General features: G+C 38.7%; 1 protein-coding gene across 1 annotated transcript in view; it reads right to left on the reverse strand.

The window, feature by feature from the left end:
* Positions 1-278: 278 nt before the first annotated feature.
* Positions 279-24,463, reverse strand: part of LOC139950827 (uncharacterized) — a 28,581-nt gene continuing 4,396 nt past the window's right edge. The window contains exons 3-4 of the mRNA XM_071949655.1: positions 2,545-2,755; positions 279-1,797 (exon numbers count right to left, since the gene is read on the reverse strand). Coding sequence (XP_071805756.1) covers positions 311-1,797; positions 2,545-2,755 — 1,698 coding nt within the window. The 3' untranslated portion in view covers positions 279-310. The remainder of the gene's footprint in view (positions 1,798-2,544; positions 2,756-24,463) is intronic.

Below are 24,463 nucleotides of genomic sequence, written 5' to 3' on the forward strand. Positions count from 1 at the left end.
CTTCATGTCATATACATTGCTTGTGGCTGGTATTTAGCTGTTATTTACTTAGCATAACAATTGAGTTGAGTCTTGGCCGGTACTCTGATTTTACTAAGCAAGGATGTTTCTGCTCAAGCAAATTTTTTGCTTAATCGGCTCTATGAAATTGGACCCTGGTCTAGCTATGGATCAGATTCGATCCATAGCTAGATCCAAATGCACCTCATTCAACAGTTGGCGCTTGCGCAAAGGATATTTGCGAAAAGGTCTATTCATTTTTGATGTACCACGCCCTCTTGCGGTGGTGCTATTAAGCTACTAGGGAAGTTCAAAGTTCAATATGATCTGTCACAATCAACGTAGGTCCTTGTCCTTCCGTGAGTAGGTCTGAACTCTCGACTTCATTTTCCTCTTCTTTGACTGAAGATGAGAGAGCTGACTCTTCGTTCTGTCTGCGCATGATCATTTGACTAAACATGACAATGTCATCCTGGTAACGAGTGCTCTCACGTAATGCTCGACTTGCACGCATTTGGCGATTTTTGAACCCTTTTGCTGGAGGGTCGCCATTGTTATCAACACTTAGTGTCGAATGCTTAGCCGTCAACTCGTCATCTTGTTTACGATCTGTTATAACTATAGTGTCAGTAGTTGGTTCAGATAACCCTTTAACTTTCACAGTCGCATCAATACCAGTTACGCTTTGTCCACCGAGATCCAGTGAATATGAATCCATTTCCTCGAAGCTCGAGGTACTGGGTACAAATCTGTTCTTCTTCATGCAGAATTTCAGGGACGGCTTTTGGCTAGCTGGTTTGACACGACACTGGGTGGTTTTACTTTGAAGAGAACACGTGTCCGGGGCAAGGGGAGGCGTGTCTGGCCGGAGCTCAACCACCTCCACGTGGATTCGAACCAGTCCCTTGCATTGATCTCCCGCTGAACAAGGCTCAATTCTTAAAACACTTTTCCTCCCCGGTGTTGTCTCTCGAATACTGTAACAATCACCCGAAGACATGGTATCTTCACTGACGCCTCCTACATTATCAGTTTGAGTCACTGATTCTGTTGTAGATGGAGCAATCAACTTTGGCACAATTTTATCATTTTCTAATAATCTGGTTGGTATCAAATCACATATTTTATCATTTTCTGTCAAAGAGTCAGTCATTGTTTCCTCATCTAGCATAACTACATCTGTAGTTGCTGTTATGATGTCTTGGTCCTCAGTTTTCAACACGTCATTAAACTGTTTGACATCATGAACCTGACTTAAATGTTCAGTTACGTCAGACAATGACGTTGAGGAATCAGAATCAACTGTGAGTAGTCTCAAGATGGCTGGACTATTATTACCGCTAGGGGCGCTATCGAGATATATCGAGTCAACATCAACTCCACTGTCCGATGTTTGATTCTCTAATGGACGCCTCATGGTGGCGCTAGTACCCTGTTTGTTTTCTTCCCGTGGTACTCTCTCATCAGGTGGGGATGGTGGTCGCTCTATGTGAACTATTTGGACACCAGCGGTTGATGGTGACGTACTTTCGATGGAAGGTTTCCTTGCAGCGCCCTCTGGCACGATTTCAATAGTAACCTGTCCATCATCAACATTCTGTTCCGAACTTGTGTTCTCATTCCCGTCGAATCCTAGATTGGTTTGGCCTGGCTCATCATCAGCGGTGATGGCGTCCTTTAGGCTGTTCGTTGTCGATCGCTTCAGAAACGGTCGCTTGCTGTATAGTCGCCTATTAAGCCCTGGACTCTCCCACTCTTCTAGCGCCATGCGATGAGATATCCGCTGCATTTCACTCACTAGGAAATAAAACAATTATCAATGATCAAAATGGAATAGCCACGGTGCATTTTTTATGGAGATTACATTTCAAACTAGACAATGACTTTTAAAATCTCAGATCATTCGCATCCAACCAACTCTTATTACATTATCTTCATTGCTTTACCATAAGGCGAACCCGAGCTTCATTGAAGTCTAGATATCAAACATGTGTTGTGTTCTCCAGTTTGGAAAAACAATTTCCTCGGTATATTGCTAGAAGCTTCAATAACTTTATAGTACCACCAAAGGGAATGTAAAAGCTTTCTGTCATTATTGAGTTTTAGTAATCTACAAGTTATTGTTTCTGCTTCCAATGAGTATCAACCTAGCAAGAATCGGAGCCATAGTCATTTGTTCGTTTCTTTTTTTCAAGCTCGGTGCCATCAACCAAATTAGTTTCTATTCATATTATTTCCTTCAATTTATTTGTGCATTCAATTTTTGTGTACTAAACAAGTTTGACATTTCTTTTTTCCTTTTAGCTTTTAGCAAGAGAGAGCCGGTGGGTGTATTCTCTAGTGTAGAGGTGCAATGCTCTGGATCCAGAGAACATTATGACACAACGTTGGTCATCAAGATCCAGAAAACATTTTGGTGCACTTATTTTCGCAATTTTTTTGTATTCGAGGTTTCAATTATTTTAATTTTTAGGGGATTGTTTTCGTGTCTTCACCGAGCTTCATTTCAGTACTGAAATTGAATGTAAAAAACATTTCCTTTACCTGTAAGACCCAGTGGAGGGCGCTCGTACCAGCTCACACCGCATGCATGTAGAGGTAGACTCAACGCCCATTTATACGCTTGCTTGTAATTTTCACACAGTACTGCATATACTGCCGGGTAGAAGATGGAGTGCGCCATCATGAGGCGAACCATGATCAAGTTTAATGTGGAGTTGTAGTACTGGGTTATCAGCTCAACTACCATTGTAATCTACAGAGTAAAATATAATAGTTGTGGAGAATGTGATCAGATTATTTGTAAAATATCTTACAGTCAATATAGGATGAGGAATTTAGAAAATTGAGGCAAACTGGACACCCAAAAAGAAAGAAAAACACAGAATCATATCGCATGAAACCGCTTCGAAACAGTATTCCCAACAATCATTCGATTTATAGACCATTTTCATGGTAAGGTAATTGAATTTTAATAATGACGGCGTAGATTTGAACTTATGAATGTACATAATTGTACAGCTGCGAACACAAATATTGTGGCAAAACCTCTACCATGATTATGCTCTGGTCCTTTTGTAATTCCACACATTGAGGGTATAATGTGTAATAGTAGTTATCTTCTATCATTACTCCTTGATGCAGAGAAGCAATTATTGTTATGCTTGTATAGAGAACATGTCTTGGCCAGCTGAAATCTGATTCGGGCCATCGTTTCCTGTGTAAGTCCCTTGTTATGGCGACCCAACAGTTGCAGAGGCTTGTTTCTGAAATAATTATGTTCTTATTTAAGTTTAAAAAAAATATTATTTACAGAGCAGGAATCTCATCAAAAACTAATAATATTGTTGGTGTGTTTCGGATTCATTACATACTCTAATCAACCTGAACACAGCTCGTCATTTGGCCCTTTGAGTAACTTGAATAACGTGAGAGTCATCGTTATTCAGCTTACAAAACGTTATTGAACTCTGCAAACTGCTTATAACACTACAGAAATTGTCATTTACAGAAACAGAACCTGGGGAACGGCTCGTGTTTGCAATTAATGCTTCACTCTAAAAGCTCCTGGGTAAGAATTACCCCAGACTCTGAATCCGAAGGGTCCTGACCCATTGCCGTGTCAGACTGATCTCGGAAAGTGGGCAAAAGTGGGATTTTAGCTCGAATTCTGCGTCAGTTTGACCCATTTCTCGGTAATTTTGACACAGATCCCGGATCCTTAGACATTGGACCGGGAAACAGATAAATTCCGACCGGGTTCAGAGTGAGGGTGGTTGGGTTGGTGTAGTGGTAACTTTCATTGCCGTACCTTCCACCTTTATATGATCCCGGTTGTAATCACGCCCGGGGCACTGAAGTGGATTGGTTTTCAGTCCCTATCTGACTGCGTGGGTTTCCCTTTACATGGAATAATTTTCTGTGGATAACATCCCACATCTCATATTGAACTTTTCTTCCTTGTCTTGTCTACATATTGAGCTCTTGACTTAAGTAGACATTCTGTGAGGATCCTTCACACCAGTGTACTAAACTCAAATCAAAATACGCCTGCTCATTACGCCCGTTATAATAACTGCCTTATAGAATATCCAACCGCTATACATGTGGAGGTGTTACGTAATAGCTTCAATTAGGAACGAAAAGGCTGGCCATAAAGCCTAGTCATCCTTTAAGCTATAAAATATCAAGTCAAAAATTAATATCGTTTTCCCAGCTTGAGTTTCCCGGTTTTCTGGTCTATTTCATAATAAGCCATTCAATTTCGCGAGATTTTGTTTACACAATGGAGGTTTGTATTTTCGATTTTGGTGGCATACGGTTTCATTTTGGGGCACTGAATTAACTTCGTTTTTGATGCATTCAAACTGTCGCATTATTAAGTTAATTATCTTTGTTTATTTATATATTAAATTGATGTGCCCCCTTTGACGTGTGTTGAATTGCGATCTGCGTTATCTTTAAATTTCAGTCTAAATTGAAAAGCCAGGCACTAAATTCATTTTGATGAAGTTGGCCGGGAAACACAGTACCCCCCCCCCCCTCTCCCCCCCCCCCCAACCCCAATATATAAAATCATAGGTTTCCCCGGTAATTTTTTAGCAGACAATCAGCATATTTCATTTTCATGTAATTGTTTTAAAAGTAATTTTGCCTCTTGAGTTGAAACTGTCTCCAATCTCACTGTGGGTCATGTGAATTTCCAACATTCTACTCAATCAAATTGGCATGAGTTATCGGCATTCCATTTATTGAGGAGTGAGAGATTTCTGCGAAAAAGCTGCTGTGAATTCGAATGCTGTTGTAGTAGATTATTAAATTGCATGGTCTTTTTTCTTAACTTGCATAACGAAAATCTGAGAGGCACAATAATTGATCACTCATAAATCAAATACTGCAATTGTGTACAAACCCTTACTAAAGTGAAACTGTATACTGTTTTTAAGAGCTTTCTTTTTACCTGAGCCCCTAGACTCAAGTACCGCCATTTGCACAAGCTATTCTGAGGATCCACTGAAAAGTGGCATGTAAACATTATTAACATAATTCATGAGGCTTGGCAGATACGTAGTTAGTACATGCAGGTAATTATTGCCACCACCTTCGGTTGCCACAGTAACGGGGTAATAAACTCGTTGAATAGTAAAACCACGGGAGTTGGTAGTGTCTTTTGAGGTGTAGTGCCATTGGCACATAACCCATGGCATGTGTGTGCGTGTATAGTACAAGCCGTGTTTAATCATCGGCAATGCACTGTCATTTTTAGCAATCAATAGTGTATAGCTTTATTATAGCAACAGCTTTCGGGCACCAGTTTTAACAATAGGTAACGTTGTATTTTTTGCTGGTGATGTTTGTGCTAAGAAGTGCCTTTTTTGCTTAGTAAGTTTGTGCGTTCAGCTCACTAATTGGACCGCCGTGAGATAAAAGGAAATACATGAGCTGCATCAAATCTTTACATATAATTGTTTACAAATGATATCCCTTATTGCCATGCCTTTTTGCACACGTGACCTCAATCCTCCAATACCCTCATCTCCTTTGTCACTCAATGCCAATTTGTTTGGACTTGGATACGATTTGAATGCCTGACCCAGTGATAAGCAATTTGTATTCGGGCCCTTATATGCCTCTCTTAATATTTATGCAAGAGTACGTCACAAAACCAAAACGAGGCCATGGGTGCAGCCACTGCAAGTTAGTGGTGACAGACATGAAAATTAAGAGAGGCTCCTTCAGTCCTTCTGGATCCTTCTTTTTGGCAAGGAGGACATAATTATAGCCTAGACTAATTTGGAGAGTAAACTGCAGTGAAATTATACCGAACAAAGATACCGAAAAGGTGTCAGACTAAGTTCGTCTTCTAGCCTCGTTTTGGATTATATTGGTTTGAATCTGTATGGGGAACATAATGGATACACGACAATGAAGGTGTTTTGTACACGCTTAAACATTTTCAAATAAAAGCCAATTGTTACTCTCCTCGGCTACCTTAGCATCAAGTTTGCGTAGCATAAAACCATTTTACTTATCAGAAAGCAATATTACCAGCGAGTATCAGTTAGGTGTACTATTTGTGACTGGTTTCCTGTTTCATGTTTGATTCCCTGCTATTGTTCATGGCAATAAGCAACATGATCGTAACACTTGATAAAGAGCGAGCAGTGAACAAAGGGGGAGACTAAGCTACGAGGTTCTTCCGTTTGTGTCAATTAGAGACGTTTCAACTGCCTATAATGCCATAATGCGAGCAGAGTTAATAATTACCTATTCGGCTGCCATGGTCCTTGAAAACGATTGGATTACCGTCGTAATAATAAAAAACGGGACATTAAGGCAAAGTAAACATATGGTCTTTGAAACTGCTCGGTTGTTTTAATCATACACCAATGCACTACTATATAACAAAACCTTATTTTATGTACACATTATATATTTCAAAAGGTGGCTGCGTTTTAGAGATATCTCCGAAAAACTGAAGCGGTTTGTCCGCCCAGCAGGAAGAATGTGATCTGCACCTGGAATACACAGTAGGAGATACGATTCATGCGGTAACATTTCCCAGCTTGAAGTATTTTTTGAATCCCTTTCTCTAAAACCCCATTCCTGGGAAGGGAATCGTTTCTTAAAATGTAATGCATTATTAACAGCTGTAGTGCTTCTTACCCAGTAAAGTTTGTATGCCCATTATTTGTTAAAGTAATTATGAGAGGTGTGCACTCACATAAGGGGATTTAATACGCGTTTAGCATTGGAAAACTGCAATTAATTCAAATCCAGTCATTTCCAAAGACTTACCATCGAAAAGGATGCTACATCAAGTGTGGTGGCAACTCCAATTGTTTTCTTTCTTTTTTTAGAGGCAGCGGGGAAAATCAATATCAATAACAAGAAATCAAAATAAGAGAACTGAATGTTCATGACCAGCGCACACCACAGTTCCATGTGGGGTCGACTTCACAAATATATTCCAACTTAGGATCAGTATTAGGCCTCTTTGAGAGCTTTTAAAAACTTAGGGGCAGACCTATGTTAGGACGACGAGTAACTCGTCCTAATTCGAGATAAGAAAAGTCTCGCCTCTTTTTTGAAATCTATCTCTGGTTACTTACAATAATTTATCTATACAATGCAACGTTTACCAAAAATGCACACATTTTGACAGTTTTTTACGCATTATTATGTCTATCAAGAGCAGGTAGTTGGCAGTAATGGTAGTGGAATACATTTGTTTCATTTATTTTGTTAACAAACAATCTTTCGGTTTACAAACTTTGGTTAAAATTCGGCTACTATGTTTGTACTTTCTCTCGTTTGCTATACAAACTTCAAGCCTTTTTACAAAATACCATAAGTTTCTCTTAAATCCTTATATCACACATTATGACGAGACTGGACTTGATAATATGAATTGTTTTCAGTCAACATTGTCTGCAGAAAATGGTTTTAGACGAATATTTAGATTTTGTTTTAGATATATATAGATATAAATTGACATGGTAACCAGAATATTAAAATGAAATTGAATTAAAATTAGTATAGGTCGGCTCATAATGCCCATTACATTGCCTCAACGATTACTCACCCTCCGTACATGTTTTACGTAACAGCTCAAATAGGAGCGAAAAGGTAGGTATGAACAATATCAATTCAGATCTGTCTTTTTCTGACACTATTTTTAATGTGAATGAAAGTAGGTCAAGACGTGGGAAAAAGTCAAATCCTGAAGCTGTTAGCTGGCGCTATGGGCATATGGGTACAGACCGCTTGAATTTTACAAGTGATGAACTTGTTATGTTGTGTATCAGGGGACATTTTGAATCCCAGAATGCACCCCAGCCTACGTCCTCGATGCCATTATTTGTTTCTGTATTCTACTGGGACGTTTTTGTCGTATGTCAAAAAAATATATACCGCCACGCGACTCGCATTTTATAAGCTGAGGTTCTTGTTTGTCATCATATCATGCCAACGGCAATTCCACTCAAATCAAATGTTTCGTCATGTGTTTTGTGACACTGCGTTCCCATTAAAAAGTACGCCAACTGCCCACAGGGACAATCCGCCCTGCAAGGGTCCCTGACTGTAGCTGACATCTGAACTGTAATTGAAAAATATAAAACACCGCAACACCATCTCAAAGTTAGAGAAACGCCGTTTCCAAGTTGGCGGTTATAGCGACAGGGCTACAGCTACTATAGCAAGTTCGCGTGAGCGACGTAGACTTGACCAGCAAATGTGACGTAGCTCTCAAATTGACAACAGTCGACCATTCTCCAATGCATGGTTCGATAATATTATAGTCAATCTCCATGTGCTCTATGGTTTCTGGTTAGTCTAGTCAGGTCTAGTTGCCACCCAAACTTGCTCTAGATTACTGTGTCATCATGCATTGAGGTATGGACGTCCTTAGCGACACCCTTAGCAACAGTCGTAGCCGTAGCTGTAAACGCTTATTCATTTAGTTTTATGTTGTTCATAAAGTTATTTGCAAATCAACTGGATATGTAACGTGGTAAAATGTTAGGGACACGTCATGCTACACGTAACCATTGTGACTTGTTTGATCATTCATTTTGGTCACTCCATTTTCATCAGGTTTTTTATTGATGACATCACTCTTCTGTTTGTAAAAAATATTCAGGTGTTTTGTATAAACGACCTCTTGGTTGATACATGCATTTCAGAAACTCTAAGGGCTCTTGAATGGCACTGATTCAACAACCTTAGTTGTCTTAACCATGTCACGTCCTCAGAAAATCACTCAAACCACACAGTGCCAAGATCGGGTTTCTCGGAATTTAGATCGAAACAGTGTAGTAAAACAACAAGCAGCGATAGCTTTTCATAAAATAAAAAAAACATCGGAAGATGTCCTTGGTTGTGACTTGTCGGACACGTCAATATTAAAATCATACGTTGAGATTGTCTTCTTCATACCACCAAGATTTGCATATCTTTTATTACGATCATTATTTTTGTTGATAATATTATTTTTTTATTTTTTTAAACCTTTAGCTCTGAACAGTTTGTGTATTTGGAGTTGTATTTTTTCATGGTCTTGAAATCACTTAGGGCTCACGAAATCATTCCTTAGACTCGAAATTAAAGTCATCTGGAAGTGGTATTTTTTCAAAATAAAGCTTTTGTCACTAATATATGTGTTTTGATGAGTGGAATGTGAATGAACCGTTAACTAAGGTTTTAAACAATCAGTTCTTATGTTATTTACAAATTTAAAGGTAGACCCCGACCCGAGAGGGCGCTGTTCGTGACGTCAATCGAGGCAGACTTTGCCTGTAATGCGTAGAGTAAACACAATTGCAAAGAACATGTACGGACCAAGTCGTGAGTTTGTACGTTTCAAAAAAAATGAACACTGCCGACCAGGTGTATTGCTGCTGAATGCAGAAAAACACTTTTTGAAATGTACCAACTCACGACTTGGACGTACATGTACTTTGCACGTGTGTTTACTATACGCATTGCAGGCAAAGTCTGCCTCGATTGACGTCACAAAAGGGGTAGGCGGAGTCAGCCCCCCAAACAACTTTATATATTTTTTAAACATATAAATCGTGACAAACAATTACTAAAAAAATTGTTTTATTGTTCGTAAGCATATACTCTTATGTTTGAAAGAAACAAATTCTATTTCCAGGTGACTTTAAGTTTATTTCGTGCACTCGAAATCCACTAATATGTGAGTAAAAATATTATTTATCGCACTTGAAAATAAAATATTGCGTACATTTGAAATTTTGTCGAGTTAGCACAGATATTTCGTAAGGTAACACTCAACGTGACATGAAAATATTTCAAACGCATGAAATATTATTTTATTTCTGTGCTTTTTTTTCTCCTTCTTTATCAAATTCCCTTATTCGGTAAATATTTAAAATTCTCCAAGTACAAACACTATTTCCTCATGGCGCAGAGTCCTTGCAAACAGTTCTTGTCAAAGTCGGTTTCTCAAAACTGTTCTCTTTCGTTGCCTGCTCTTCAGGAAAATACAACCTCACACAGAATGTGATATACCTTTTGGAACAATGCATAGGGAAAGTCCTATTATAGCCAATACAGTTCCACCCTTCGTCAAATAATATTTTCTTTAATGTCGAATTAATTTTTGTCGAATTAATTTTTGTGAAGAACCCAATTTTCAAAAGGAAGGGTTTTCATGAAAAGGTATCCAACTTTATGACAAACCGGCTTAAAATTTCGTTTTATCTAATACTCTTTCATGAATTAAAAAAGTGTGGTCATCGAATACAAGCAAAATCCAAAAGGTGATGTGGAATACATAGCGGAATTTGTGCCCCAACTATCAAATACAACGATGTTTTCTCATATAGCATATCATCAAAATCAGAAATAAACTTCAAACTCAATAAATTTCAGAGTATTAAAAAGGGAGTGGCAAATTACACAGTTTAACATGGGGATAGAGACTTTTAATTTGTCTCCATTTAGACTCTTTTCGCAAAATGAGTGGATCCAAAAACTGAATTCAACTTTTGAGTTCCTCTATAAATGTTGAAATAACAATTAGGCACGACGTCCTATCTGCAACACCACCTCGCCCAACGGGCTTTTCATAAAAACATTTATCTATTTGGACTTTTATGAAACCATATTTGCGTCCTTCCAAATTGTCAGGGTTATGTTTCTTGCGGAAATTGGACAAAAATGTCACAAAGCCCCAAGCATGTTCATTTCCGAGGGAAAGGTCGTTTAGGGAAAACATTTATCTCGCAAATCACCGGCTCACATGTAATGCTTTTTATATAAATATTATTAATGGTCTGTTTTGTAACTAGTTGTTTAAGCTCTTAATTTAGATTTTATTTTACAACACATTATAGGCCTATGTGTGATCAGTAATTTCAGAGAATTGTGTCATTGCTTTGTTATATTTAAAACAAGTTATCTCCATGCATTCATTTCACCTTTTGTTTAAACTAGAATAGATTCAATCAAACAAAGGGTGGCATGGCAAGTAGACTGGCCCCAGTTTGGTATAATTATGATCAGCATAAGGATCAACATGCCATCTTTATTTTGATCACAGGGAACAGGACATAGATGGAAGCAGCATGGTCATTGCTTATCGTGTATTAGTAATGTGTCAAAGCAACTTGTGAATAGAGGCAAGTACATATTATAAAACTATATCAGAAAAACGTACATTTCTGAAATAAACAGATTTTATACATGATTGTATCCGTGCACAATTTTGTCATATTATTATGATTCATCAATGGGTTAGAAATCATGTTTAGGCTTTTCAAATTGCGAAGGTACGCTTGAGTGGTCGCAACACCTCTTCCAAGACGGTTGGTTTGAAATGGGAGTTTTCCTTCTCATATCTATATAATCTGAGGGCTGCCCAGGTTAACGTGCCCATCCTGCCCGGATTTGGAGGCGGAGTATCTCCATCATAATATTAACATGAATTTATCAAATTATTTTCATACTTGCAGGTTGCTGACAGCCGTCAAAAAAATATATGACGTGCCTCATGTTATTTTGTTTTTCATTTGTACCCTGGACAGAATGAGACATTATTGGTCGTCCAAATGAATCGGTTGCATGGCACCCAAGGCGTACAGTCCGTCGTTGAAGACACTGTACACGTTTTGTAATTGTCAAAGATCGGTATTTTCACTTGGTGTATCCAAACATATGCATAAAGTCTGTTTCAAAAACTACGTTTTCTTCAGGGAGAGCCGTTTCTAACAATGTTTTATACTATTACATACTAACATTGCTCGTTACCAAGTAAGTATTTATGCTAAAAATTATTTTGAGTAATTACCAATAGTGTCCACTGCCTTTAATAGTGTCCATGTCTGCTGAGTACCGACTACTGTATGGCTTTGTACTTTAGAGTCACTCGTGCGTGTTTTCAAGCTCGAGGGCGTGTCATTACGTTGGTCTTAATGACGACACCTCTCGTAAAGGGATTTATATTGTTAGATATAGGATATGTGCAATCAGTCCTGTAGTTTTCAAGTAAGATTTCTGAAAGGACACTTTTGATAATTACTCAAAATAATTGTTTGTTAAATTGTTTATTTTTTGTATTGAGGAACGGGGAGGATAGTATAAACCATTGTGAGAAACGTCTCCCACTGAAGTAATGTAGTCTTTGAGAAAGAGATAATTCCTCACTCACAAGATAAAAACCTCAGCTGAAGCCTTTTAGTCTGCATCTAAAAGCACCCAAAGTGATGCAACTAGTTGTCTTACTAATTCGATGACTAATTGAGCCCTACTTTTCACAGATTTATTATTTTATGCATATGTTTTGATACACCAAGTGAGAATACTGGTCTTTGACAATATTAACAGTGCCCATGCCTTTAAGGAGGGTGTTTTAAGCAGAGGTGAGTTGAGGTGGATGCAGCAGCAGGGCCGGAATGTCAACGGATAGGCGTTGCGTAGGTGTTCATGTAATATAGCTGATATCCCATTGGACTATACAGGGCTTGCGATAACGTTCCCAAAATTCAATTACTATACACCTTACGAATGCGTTCACAACTGAAGTAATAAGCAGGACACTTTAGACACGAAGCAGAACACCTTATACACTACCTTTCGAAATAATGGATTTACGCCAAAAGGAGTTATTGTAACCTTTGTTCATTCCTGGCGAACAAAATATGTGGCTTTAAATCAAAGCATACCGGGAATATTGATGAGGGAGCGTGTTCGCAACGCACGACTTCTCCCGGCAAAGGGTAGTCAATTACTCCCTTTGGCAATCTCTGATTTTTAGGTCAAAATTGTGTCCGTAGAATTCCGTCAACAGTTAGTAAATAAAATTGTGGGGAAGTTTATTATGTCGATGAATAAAAAGAAACAAATGAAAGATTTGTGTACGTTTAATCTCGCCAGATCTCTCTCGAGAGAAAGGTGTGAGGTTCTGGGGTTCCATTAACGTAGAATCATTTGTACATTTTTACACTTTTTTACATGTTTAGTATGAGCCTTAGATGGGCAAGTAAATTTTGTTGGGGTTAATGGAGGGATAATTTCAAGCTAATTGAACCCGGGGATGTGTATATTAAGCCGTAAATAGGTCCAGATCTCTCATTCTAAAGTGGTTATTTTATAGCCTATGGTGGGGTTGGGGTTCGATTCATATCAGTGACGCCTTCAATACAGTGTGTATTCCGTGGGAGTACACGCTACAAATTCCGGATCTGTGCACAGAGTCTCGGGGTCTTGCCCATTTACTCGGGGTTTCATGGTTCAAAGGGTCCCTTGGTCCTGGGGTCCTAGGTTCCCAGGGTCCTGGGGTCCTAGGTTCCAAGGGTCCAGGGTACCGGGGTCCCATTCCCAGGGTCCAAGGTGGCCTGACCAATTTTATTTAAGTCAGAATAATTAAGCAGAGGCAGATTAAAAATGAGATTTTGGCCGTGTCCGTGTTGGCGGCTACAGCTACGGCTACGGCTAGATTTACGCGTCATCATGCGTTGAGGTATAGAACATACTTAGCAACACCCTTAGCAATAGCCATTCGGACGCGGCATGAGACTTGGATTCTGCATCAGTGTCAACCAACCTGCTCTGGGTTATTTTGGCAGAGCTTTCGGGTCAAACTGACCCAGAAATAGGTCAGGCCACACGGGAGCAATTCAATTCTGACCCTGGAGTTGGATTTTCTTCTAGTGCACTTTCATCACTATAGCATTGAGTTCAAACGGCCCTTCATCATCGGTATTTCATAAGTCATGCTTCCATTGTCCAATACCGATACTGACATCTGTTAAGAAATTTACCATAAAGGGGCCAGACCATCGCAGCTGTTCCAGCCTCGGTTTATTCCGTAATGATAACATTATGAATGAACGATAAAACAAGATCGTGACACTAGGTTTATAATTACACATGTGAAAACTAAACCAAGGAATTAAATACCTTGCTATTTTTCTACTGGATGCTGTTTTAATAAAGTCTCTATCAATCTTTACGTCACCGGAAATTACTAGAATTGTTTATAAAGCATGTTGTATCCAAAAAGGTTAACTCGAATGCCTGCTGACACACGAGTAGAAATTAAACCTTAGGAGATCAGATAACAGATCAACACAGAGTTGCAGTTGCAGTCGGGCTCATCAATCAGAATCAACGGAGATTATATACCTTAAAGGCACTGGACACTTTCGGTAATTACTCAAAATAATTGTTAGCATAAATACTTATTTGGTAACGAGCACTGGAGAGCTGTTAACAATATAAAACATTGTGAGAAACGGCTCCCTCTGAAGTAACGTAGTTTTTGAGAAAGAGGTTATTTCTCACTCGAGTAATAAAAGACTCCAGGACTGAAACCTTTTGTTATGCATCTGAAAGCACACAAAGTAGTGAAACAAGGGTGTTTTTCTTTCATTATTCCCTTCCAACTTCGATGACCAGTTGAGTCCAAATGTTCACAGATTTGTTTTATGCATAATTGTCTAAATGTACTAATTGAGAAAACAAGTCTTTGACAGTTGCTAAAGGTGCCCAGTATCTTTAAATTTACTCCCAAGTTTTTCAATCAAAAGATGGGTTATATAGGCCCTATGCTATAACACTGCCACAGATATTTCTATACACAAGCATTGATTGGATTAAAGTCCCTTATAATGGACGGTGAACACTTATACTAGATTGTGAATCCCTAATAACGGATGGTAAACCACCAAACAAACAAATTGTGAAATGTATTTATTGACCCTCGTAGACACTGCCGACACAAAATAAACCTGGATTCATCACATCGAACAATTTCTCAAAGAAACCCATTTGCATACATCAAAACGTGATTGCAGCTTCAGCGCACGCGTTTTTTAGAACAGCCTCAACTTATTTTGCTGTGTAGTATTTTCTTATTCTGTTTGCGGTAGAATTTTCTTGTAACATTAAACCTATCTGTATTTGTCCACCTGTACTGCAACACTAACAATAATTGATTAACACCACTCAAGGTTTGTATGGTAGGCCACCCTCCTCCCTACACATATATGCACCTGTCTACTCGGTAGATCAAAGACTTCTCTTTATTCTCCCATTGTTTGGACTAATTGTTTTAGCGACGTCCTCGCTAGTTTTGTACACAATGGCACACCAATGACGTACTCAGGGTGTCAAAGCACCAATCCCTATGTTAAATACATTGGTGTCCACAGTTAGACTCGCTCACAACACTCAGTCGTAATTCACTTTATTATTTTGAAAACCAGCTGAGTTTAACACAATTTTCCATCGGTTGACATAATATAGGCTTTGACAATACTGCGCTTTCAGTTCAAATTGTTTTCAAACTAAAATGCGCGTTAGTGAAACATTTCATACAGGTATGTTGCCTTCGGATTGGGCGCTTTGGAGTCCAAAAAGCGTTTGTTTTAAAACTAATATTCACATTTATATCCCTTGGAAGTGTGTTTTTTATTTGTAATTTCATAAATAATCTATACAGACCACTATTTTGTACAACTAATATTTGTACACTAATTGTGTTTCAAGATGCGTTTTATGCTTCTTCAATCACCACACACTAATCACAAAACGCCATAGGTGTTTTGTGCATGACCAACTCCAAATTCGAGAGATTTAAAGGCAATATGTCTGTTTAGATGTTCAATTATCTGGTATAGGGGCCTATATCAAAACTACGGGGCGTACAAAACCTGACATGGTTCGCAATAAAGCATTTCTCCCCCATTTGGAAAATGGTGCCGGCCAATCATAATTACAGTGGCAACTCGACAGTTTACAAAGCCATCAATTGTCCATGTGGGCATTAGTATGAAACTTACCCTTAAGGTTTTGTTGTAATCCTTAAGAAATAAAAAATAAAGAATTATAACTAACCTGTTTTCATTTCAAAAGTTTGTAGTGGTTTAGAGATATCGCCGTAAATCGGGAGCAGTTACCTCATATTATGCAGGAATAATTATCCATAACTGGACTACACTGTGAGAAACGTTAATGACAGTAACGCTTCTCGGATACAAATTAATTATGAGATGAAACTGATATATTATTTTTCATAGTCACATTAGTTCGAAAAGAAACGATTTTCAAAATACTTAATATTTTTTAAAGCTGCTGTTCTTATTGCCACTGATTTTAGGATAGTCTACAAAAAGTATACCAACTGGACTTGTGTACTGCCCGCCGAATTTGAACTTTATTATGCAGGGTTTGTGTCGGCCAACACATTTTGATCGATTAAGTGATTTTTTTAAAGGTGTTTTTCGACAATAGAAGTATTCTTTTGCTATGAATCAATGAATTACTGGCCAAATGCAAAAGTGAAGCACAGAGTACACATTGAAATTATTGCCCGCACTTTTGTTTGTTTATTCACTTTAATTAAAACCCGAGGGCAATATATGAAGGTTGAACGGGTTCGTTCTTGGTAGTGAACATGCCAGTGCAAATATACCAACGTTTTCTGGGCTCGATTTCACAACCCCTTCTTATAAGATCAGTTATAAATTGCCATAGTAATTTGAAGTGTGACATCACACTTTGTTCAGCAATTAAGAATCATTCGCCATTTATCCAAAAAACTTAGCTTTCAGTGAAGCCAATCCGTGGTCTGACAGGCAAAGACCCAAAAACCATGCATTATAGCACTACAGGGACACGTTGCCTTGGATCGGTCGAGTTGGTCTATGAAAAACGTTTGGAACCGTTTGTTATAGTAAAATGGTTAGAAATATGTTTTAAAGGTCGTATATAGGTCACACAAAAATATGCCTCGAAATCGCACGGGTTTTCTTTTATACGTCGTGAACTTACACGTCACTGTATTTTTTATTTTGTGGAGTCAAATGTTTGACTCCCATAATGTTAGTTACAAAAAAACGAAACAAAAAAAACGCAATTTCTAGGCATTTTGGTGTGTTTTGTTGTGATTTTACTTTTAAAACATCTTTCTTATCATCGGCCCTATATGCATTTCATAACAAACGGTTTCAAACACTTTTCATAGACCAACTCGCCCGATCAAAGGCAATGTGTCGCTTTGACTGTGATATGCTATAGAAATGTATAAGTAAAAATAGTATTTCAAATGCAAAGCTTCCTACTTATGTTATCACCACACAACTTACACTTGTATTGGTGTCATTCCAAGCATTGCGGGGGCATATGAGAAACCGATTCGATAACGCCAAAATGATAATTGAATCGGATAATCGGGTAGTCGATTCTAGGAAGTGATGCTTGTTCCCTGCGGCATTTTTTTTATTCAATCCAAATTGATTTACGTTCCTTCATAATCCCCTAAAACGCCTCTTGGGTAAACAAATCTTCAACAAGTTGTATGCTTTAATCCGATCTAACTGTACGCTTCCAACGTGCCATGCATGGCAAATACACGACTTAACTCTCCGAGCTTTCAATTTAGCGAGCGGTTTGTGAGATGCTTGTGCCAGACGGAGCGTGAAATTGACGGGGGCTGGCCATGGATGAATTTCCACTCCCAAGTAACTATTTCCAGTTCATGCTCAATACTTAATATTCGGCATGGAGCCTGTATTCTTCGTTCTTGTAAATGGCAAGACATTTTGTTTGCATTCTTTAGGAGCACCTCTTATATATGGGGCGCATCAGTATTTCCATCCATCCAATAATCTGGACTGTTTTAAGAGGAATATCAACTCCTTCCTTCAGCTCCTCTAAGTTATTTTTATCTAAAATGTTGTCTTACTGTTGCCCCTTTCCGATGAGTGGCTTTTAGCCTTGTTCGGGGCAATATTGCGTATTAAACAGAATAACCTACATTTCTACAGCACTTTCCAAGTGAAACGAGACAAATGACTACGACATAAAGCCGTCGCTTGTTTTTCCTCAATGAAAAGGGATCTTAGACTACACCATGTCGCTGTAGTCACAATGTCGCTCTAGTCACAATGTCGCTCTAGTCACAACGTCGCTCTAGTCACACCACGCTCTAGTCACAATGTCGCTCTAGTCACAATGTCACTCATGTCGCTCTGGTCACAATAACGCTCTAGTCACAATGTCGCTCTACTAGCCATAAGAGCTCTAGTCACATTGTCGCTCTAGTCACAACGCGCTCTACTAACAATGTCACTCTAGTCAATGTCACTTTATATAGTCACAATGACGCTCTAGTCAAAATGTCGCTCTAGAAAAGATCTGTTTTTGTCTAGTTTGTGTCCGTTGTCAGGCATAAAAAAACCATGCCATAAGGTTACGTCTACATCAACAACCGTGCCATAAGGTTACGTCTATACATCAACAACCGTGCCATAAGGTTACGTCTATATCAACATACGTGCCATAAGGTTACGTCTATACATCAACAACCAAGGTTATGTTCAAATCACATAAAGTGTGATATGAGAACCTTTCAATTACTTTGATTCATAGCTTTTTTATCCATAACTAACGGCAATACGATGTCGCTATAAGTAAGTCAATATCCACACTTGTAGCCTTTTAACGTATACGTTTACCATCATTTACATGTCCAATTTCAGGTCATTAAATGCCAAGGTTAGCTTTAACTCAGTCAAGTGACATTAATTACTGCTTTGGTAGAAATGATGGAGGTTTTGTTGCGGGTAGTAGATTTGTTTATCAAGCGTTACATACATGTATACGAAAGGTGGACCCGAGAACCAAACAAGACCACATAATATGGGGAACTTGAAACACTTTGTGTACTTGCCTGCGTCCACACATTAATGTTTACACTGGTGAAGAACAACTATGTGTTTTGCTTTAAAATAAATGCAAAGAAAAGAGGAAATTCCGAACAGTGTATGCAATACAGAGCTGTGTGTTGTTGAAGGTGTTATTAGTGACTTTGGTGGCGTGTTGAACAGTGTATGCAATACAGAGCTGTGTGTTGTTGAAGGTGTTATTAGTGACTTTGGTGGCGTGTTGAACAGTGTATGCAATACAGAGCTGTGTGTTGTTGAAGGTGTTATTAGTGACTTTGGTGGCGTGTTGAACAGTGTATGCAATACAGAGCTGTGTGTTGTTGAAGGTGTTATTAGTGACTTTGGTGGCGTGTTGAACAGTGTATGCAATACAGAGCTGTGTGTTGTTGAAGGTGTTATTAGTGACTTTGGTGGCGTGTTGAACAGTGTATGCAATACAGAGCTGTGTGTTGTTGAAGGTGTTATTAGTGACTTTGGTGGCGTGTTGAACAGTGTATGCAATACAGAGCTGTGTGTTGTTGAAGGTGTTATTAGTGACTTTGGTGGCGTGTTGAACAGTGTATGCAATACAGAGCTGTGTGTTGTTGAAGGTGTTATTAGTGACTTTGGTGGCGTGTTGAACAGTGTATGCAATACAGAGCTGTGTGTTGTTGAAGGTGTTATTAGTGACTTTGGTGGCGTGTTGATGTGCAAAATGTTTACACTGCTTCTGCTGTTATTCACTTGGTGTTTTTCTTTTTTTCATTCTCCTTTTTCAGTCTGGTTTATGATGTTCTGACTGTTGTTGTTGATGTTGTTGTTGTTGTTGTTGTTGCTGTTGTTGTTGTTGTGTTTTTTTTAGCAGTTCTCTCGTTCTCGTTGACGAAAGACAATAGGGAGTTTTCGTTTACGACGACGGATGGTTTTGGGACGGTAATGATGAAATTTTGGCGTCATCTTCGCATGCGTCGGCTGTGAGGACGATCGTTCCTCAAATTCTGCGACAGAACTTGGGATGAAACTACTAACCGTGGCAGAACCATCCATCGGCGAAAACGAAAACTCCCTACTAACCGGATTGACGTAACACGAAAAAAGAAAAACTACCCGACTTTGATTTTTAGATGTCTGCATAGGGCTGCGGTAACATAGATTTACCTGCCATGGCCCCACACTGCTTATATTTTACGACCTGCAATATGAAAGTGGTTTTACTAAAAAACTAATCGATTCTTAATCATTGTCGAGTGGTGCAAAGGAAATAACACAAGGATGTAGGCAGTCAATATACGGGGAAATTTGTACAAGCAAACAACGCAAGCTACATGTAAGCTTACATGTAAAGCTTACATCTCGAGTAGTGTCTGCAAGGGCATATAGCACATCATCCCATAATAATATCTCATATCGGTAGCTTGTTGATATAGCCAAGTTGCAGCCATATCCTCTCCCTGTGTAAATTCGCATGTCTCCTTTTGGAAACCGGTCAGTCTGTTTGTTCGCATTGCCAGTTACAATGGTTTTGGTTTTTAGCATTAAAAGATGGGCACTATGCTAAATTACTAATTGAAGTAGGCACGTTAATAAACTAAGACCCATTCAATAATGCTTATTATGTGATATGTACAAAGAAACGTCACACGCACAAGGCTTTCATAATAAATTGGTCGGTCCTTATATTCACGTGTAGTAGGACTACCTGTACAAATTGTATGTTATTATTTGGGGGGTTTCTAAAGATATCATACAGGACTGGTAAGCATAAAACATGTATTTGATTAATTTAAGTCTGAAAGCTTACTACTTATGAAGTTTATACTAGAAACATTTTTTCTATGAAATATTTTCCTCTAAAATGAAGTCATATTTGAGAAAGCTGTATCAGAAAGCCTTTAATTAAACGCAACAGCTGAGTTCGGTAGCCACAAACAAAATTTAGGACTGTACATTTATTACTGAAAATTTGGCATGTTTCTTCACTATTATTCTGACTCGCACAACGGATTGAGCCCAAAATATTTACATATATGTTATTTCATGTATACAGTTGATCAAATAAAACATTAACACTGCCTGCGACTATTTGTCAGCTCAACAAATCCTGTATCATACCTTTAAGTTTTAAAAATATTTCATTCCAAGTGTGCGAGACTTATGCGTTATTGTGTAATAATTGTTTGTGGTAGATTATCATATTATTATACACCATTCAATTCATACGAACTGCTTGATTTATGAGTCAAAACATACTAAAGAAAAAACATGAAAAAGGCGGTTCCATGACGATAAATTGGTGTATTCAAAATATTTAATCAAATCCAAATCGTTCAAACATCAGTTCGTCCTTTGTAAATGTAGTAAGATATGATTTCAGAAATATGTGTCATTGTTGGCAGTTCGTCAGTGTCAACCTCCATTTAGAATAATAAAATCATCCATCAAGCAGATATAATTAGGGCACTGGTCATTCCAAGAGAGCGAACAAAGGTAAAACCTTGGGGTCGACCCAAATATTTCTGGTTACCTTGCTAGAATCGTGGCGTTTCCATTTTTGCTTATTTCACCATTGAATATTCGACAAGGTAGAGGTCCTTTGGGGAATTATAATTGCTATAAAATTACCTCAAAATATTTGATGGCCAAAACCTTTGTACAGCCTTATATAATCATTCATTTTTAACAGACCTTTTATAAAATTGAGAAATAAAATTAGCTTGAGCTTTCACTGTGTCATCAGTTTGTGGACACACTTGTCGATTTTCATATAGCATTGAAGCATTTGGTGTTTACCAATATTAGAGAGGACGGTTGATTTCGATCATCGGTTTGTCCTTGGCTTTAGTTCGATGTATATTATGCACCACGATGAGTCAAGGCGCAATCTTTGTTTTGGCAACCGCCCTTGTTTACAGGTTGCATCAGGCTTGCGAAACAATCATGTGTTGGCAACCAAAGGTTTCCTGAGGCTTGCGAGCAACAATGATGAAAATCACTTATAATGCATCTTTGGGTCCATTACCAGAATATATAATTATAATAATCACAAGGGGAACTGATTGGATACATTTTAAATTTTGGGGTTGAATAATGAAACTTGGATGTGATCCTGCTGTACGGCAGTTAACGGTTGAGGCTTTTGATTGGCACCCGAACAAAGGTTGACAAAACAGGGCCACTGCCAACATAGGGATAGATAAGCTAACAGTACAGCTCAGTTGATTGAACGGGGGTTCAAATCCTGCTGTGTTAAATTTGCCTTTGTTCAACCGCAATTGATACAAATTCATCAGGTGATTTGCACTTGCTTATTAAGAATTATAAGTCTGACAAGTGTCAAAAACTGTATTTCAAAAAAATAACTTCATTGTAACAACAAATTTTCTCTTGTTGCTTAAATGTTAATGTGCAGTGATCAGTTGGGCTTTCAAACCCTGGGCTCTGGCTCCGGCTCCGGCTTCAGCTCCTGGCTCCGGCTTCAGCTCCTGGATCCGTTTGATGTCAAGGCATGCCTGTGCACAAATGCGCACTGCTCCAAAACTGATGAAACATAGCCCAACCTTGGGGCGGTGCCCTACGTTTGGAAAAGGTCCAAAGTTGAAACAAAGAAAGTATGGTTCCTTGTTGCACGAACAACAATGATTCTCGTTTGTGTGTGCAGGGAATCAGACTTAGATGCACCCCAATAGAGGTTGTGCTTATAATACAGACGCCTTGTGCTTGTTATTAAAACACCAAACTTACAAATTAAATTCCTATTATTTGGTCTAAGTTAATCCCCCACTAAGATGATTGATAATAAGTGCTGTTGTAGTTGGAGGCTTCATGAAACGTCACAGTATTTGACCAAAGTACAAATGCGCCCAATTGTCTTAATTACAAAGGTAATTAATTGACCAGTTAGTAATTAATCTGGGCGGTATTTGCAATGTTAAGACGTCATGTACAAAATGAACGAGGCAGGTCTGTCGCACCATGGAAACAACTAAAACATTGGAGTTATTCAACGACTGAACAAGGGGTTTACTGTTTAATACATAAAAAGTGAAAAGTGAGACCGCAATAAATTCAGAGAGTGTTGTTTCTCCCAGAGGGGCGGCATTAATTATACATATCTAGATGTATACTTCTACCGGGGATTTTGTCTACTTTCTTCTTGATCCCTGTGTATCGCCTACGACTGCTACAAATATACATGACCCCTGTGGGAATATAGGGCACTGCATTTTGCCGGGTGAAAAACAAGATTTATGCAAAATATTACACGAGTGTCTTTCTTCATACGACGACGGTATCGCGGGGAATGTTTGTTTACCTTCTGTACTGTGCTTAAGTGTTACATGCGAAGAGTGTAACTGACAACAAGAAAGGTCCGTGCAGTTAGGGACTTGAAACACTATATATGTGGACCTACACACGTGTACACAATATAGGAAAGTCCACAGAGTGTATTAACACAGATCTGTAGGCTTACGTACGAGTCATGGCAGGGTTGTTTTGTACACATTGGAACAATAGATTTGGACCCCATTGGCATTCTTGAAGAGGGGTAAATTAACAACAATAGCAGGACAACACAAATCCGATCTGTAAAGTCATCTGTGTTCAATTCCGATACCTCATGGATACCAAGGACAAAAAAGGATGGTACGTTTAGAACTCAGCAGGATTACAAGTACACAGATTTACAAATAACTTACAGGGTTTACAGAAGGTAGTGGTGAAAGCCTTCCCTTGAAATATTATTCCATGAAATGCTTTTCTTTTTGAGAAAACATGAAAACAATTATCAATTCTCGATATCGAGAATAACGGATTTATTTTAAACACATGTCATGACACGGCGAAGCGTGTCGAAACAAGGGTGGGTTTTCCCGTTAATTTCTCCCGAGTCCGATGACCAATTGAGCCTAAGTGTTCACATGTTTGTTATTTTATATATAAGTTGTGATACACGATTGTACTTTGGACAATACTGTTTACCGATGTTGTGCGATTACTTTAAGTCAGGGTGCTTGATTGTATAGGTGAGGTAGCAGGCTGGATACACAACTTGAAAAACTGAAACAACTGGTAAATACTGCAAGTAAAAACTGATCTGCTGCTTGCCTGAATACTTGATGAAACTCCTCCCTGAAGGCATTTAAAGTTGGACGGCCAACACAGCGCACGGGGAGGCAGCTACAACAGTTCACAGTTCAGGGGAGGGGAGCTGGCTGCGGCTGGTGAAAGGAGGTTACAAGGGTACAATGATCTAATGTTGGAGAGTAAATAATGGCTGGATTGATGGCGACAAGGTTTGGCTGTATGTTATAGAGCATGGGCTGGCGGTTTGTCTTCTCCCTTCCAGTAAATAGGGAAACTCTAAAGACTATAGGGTGCGAAAGAAATGTGTGTATAAAGTCTCTAGGGAAATATGAAGTGAGGGACAAAGGACAGAACAAAAAGAATGCTCCTTATATTAGGAATGTGTGTGCTTTAACAAAAGGGATCTGGTAAAATGATGAATCTGGGACCTAGCTTTGCTGTGTATACAAAACCGATGACGGCTTCCCTAGACTGAAGTCCAAACAATGGCAGGACTACGGGTTGGTCCATTTACAATAATGTAGGCTTACTGATGAGTCCTTGTGGGGCCTTTTTCACATTGGTACAATGGACTCCACAAGGGATATCCTTGCTAAACCTGGACCCCACAAGGCAATCTTCAAAAAAAGGGTAAAAATAGAACAACAATATAACAGGACCCCATATATCGTTATGTGTGATTTTTCTCATTTTTTGCCAAG

Source organism: Asterias amurensis, chromosome 18 (assembly GCF_032118995.1).
Source record: "Asterias amurensis chromosome 18, ASM3211899v1".
NCBI classification, from domain to species: domain Eukaryota; kingdom Metazoa; phylum Echinodermata; class Asteroidea; order Forcipulatida; family Asteriidae; genus Asterias; species Asterias amurensis.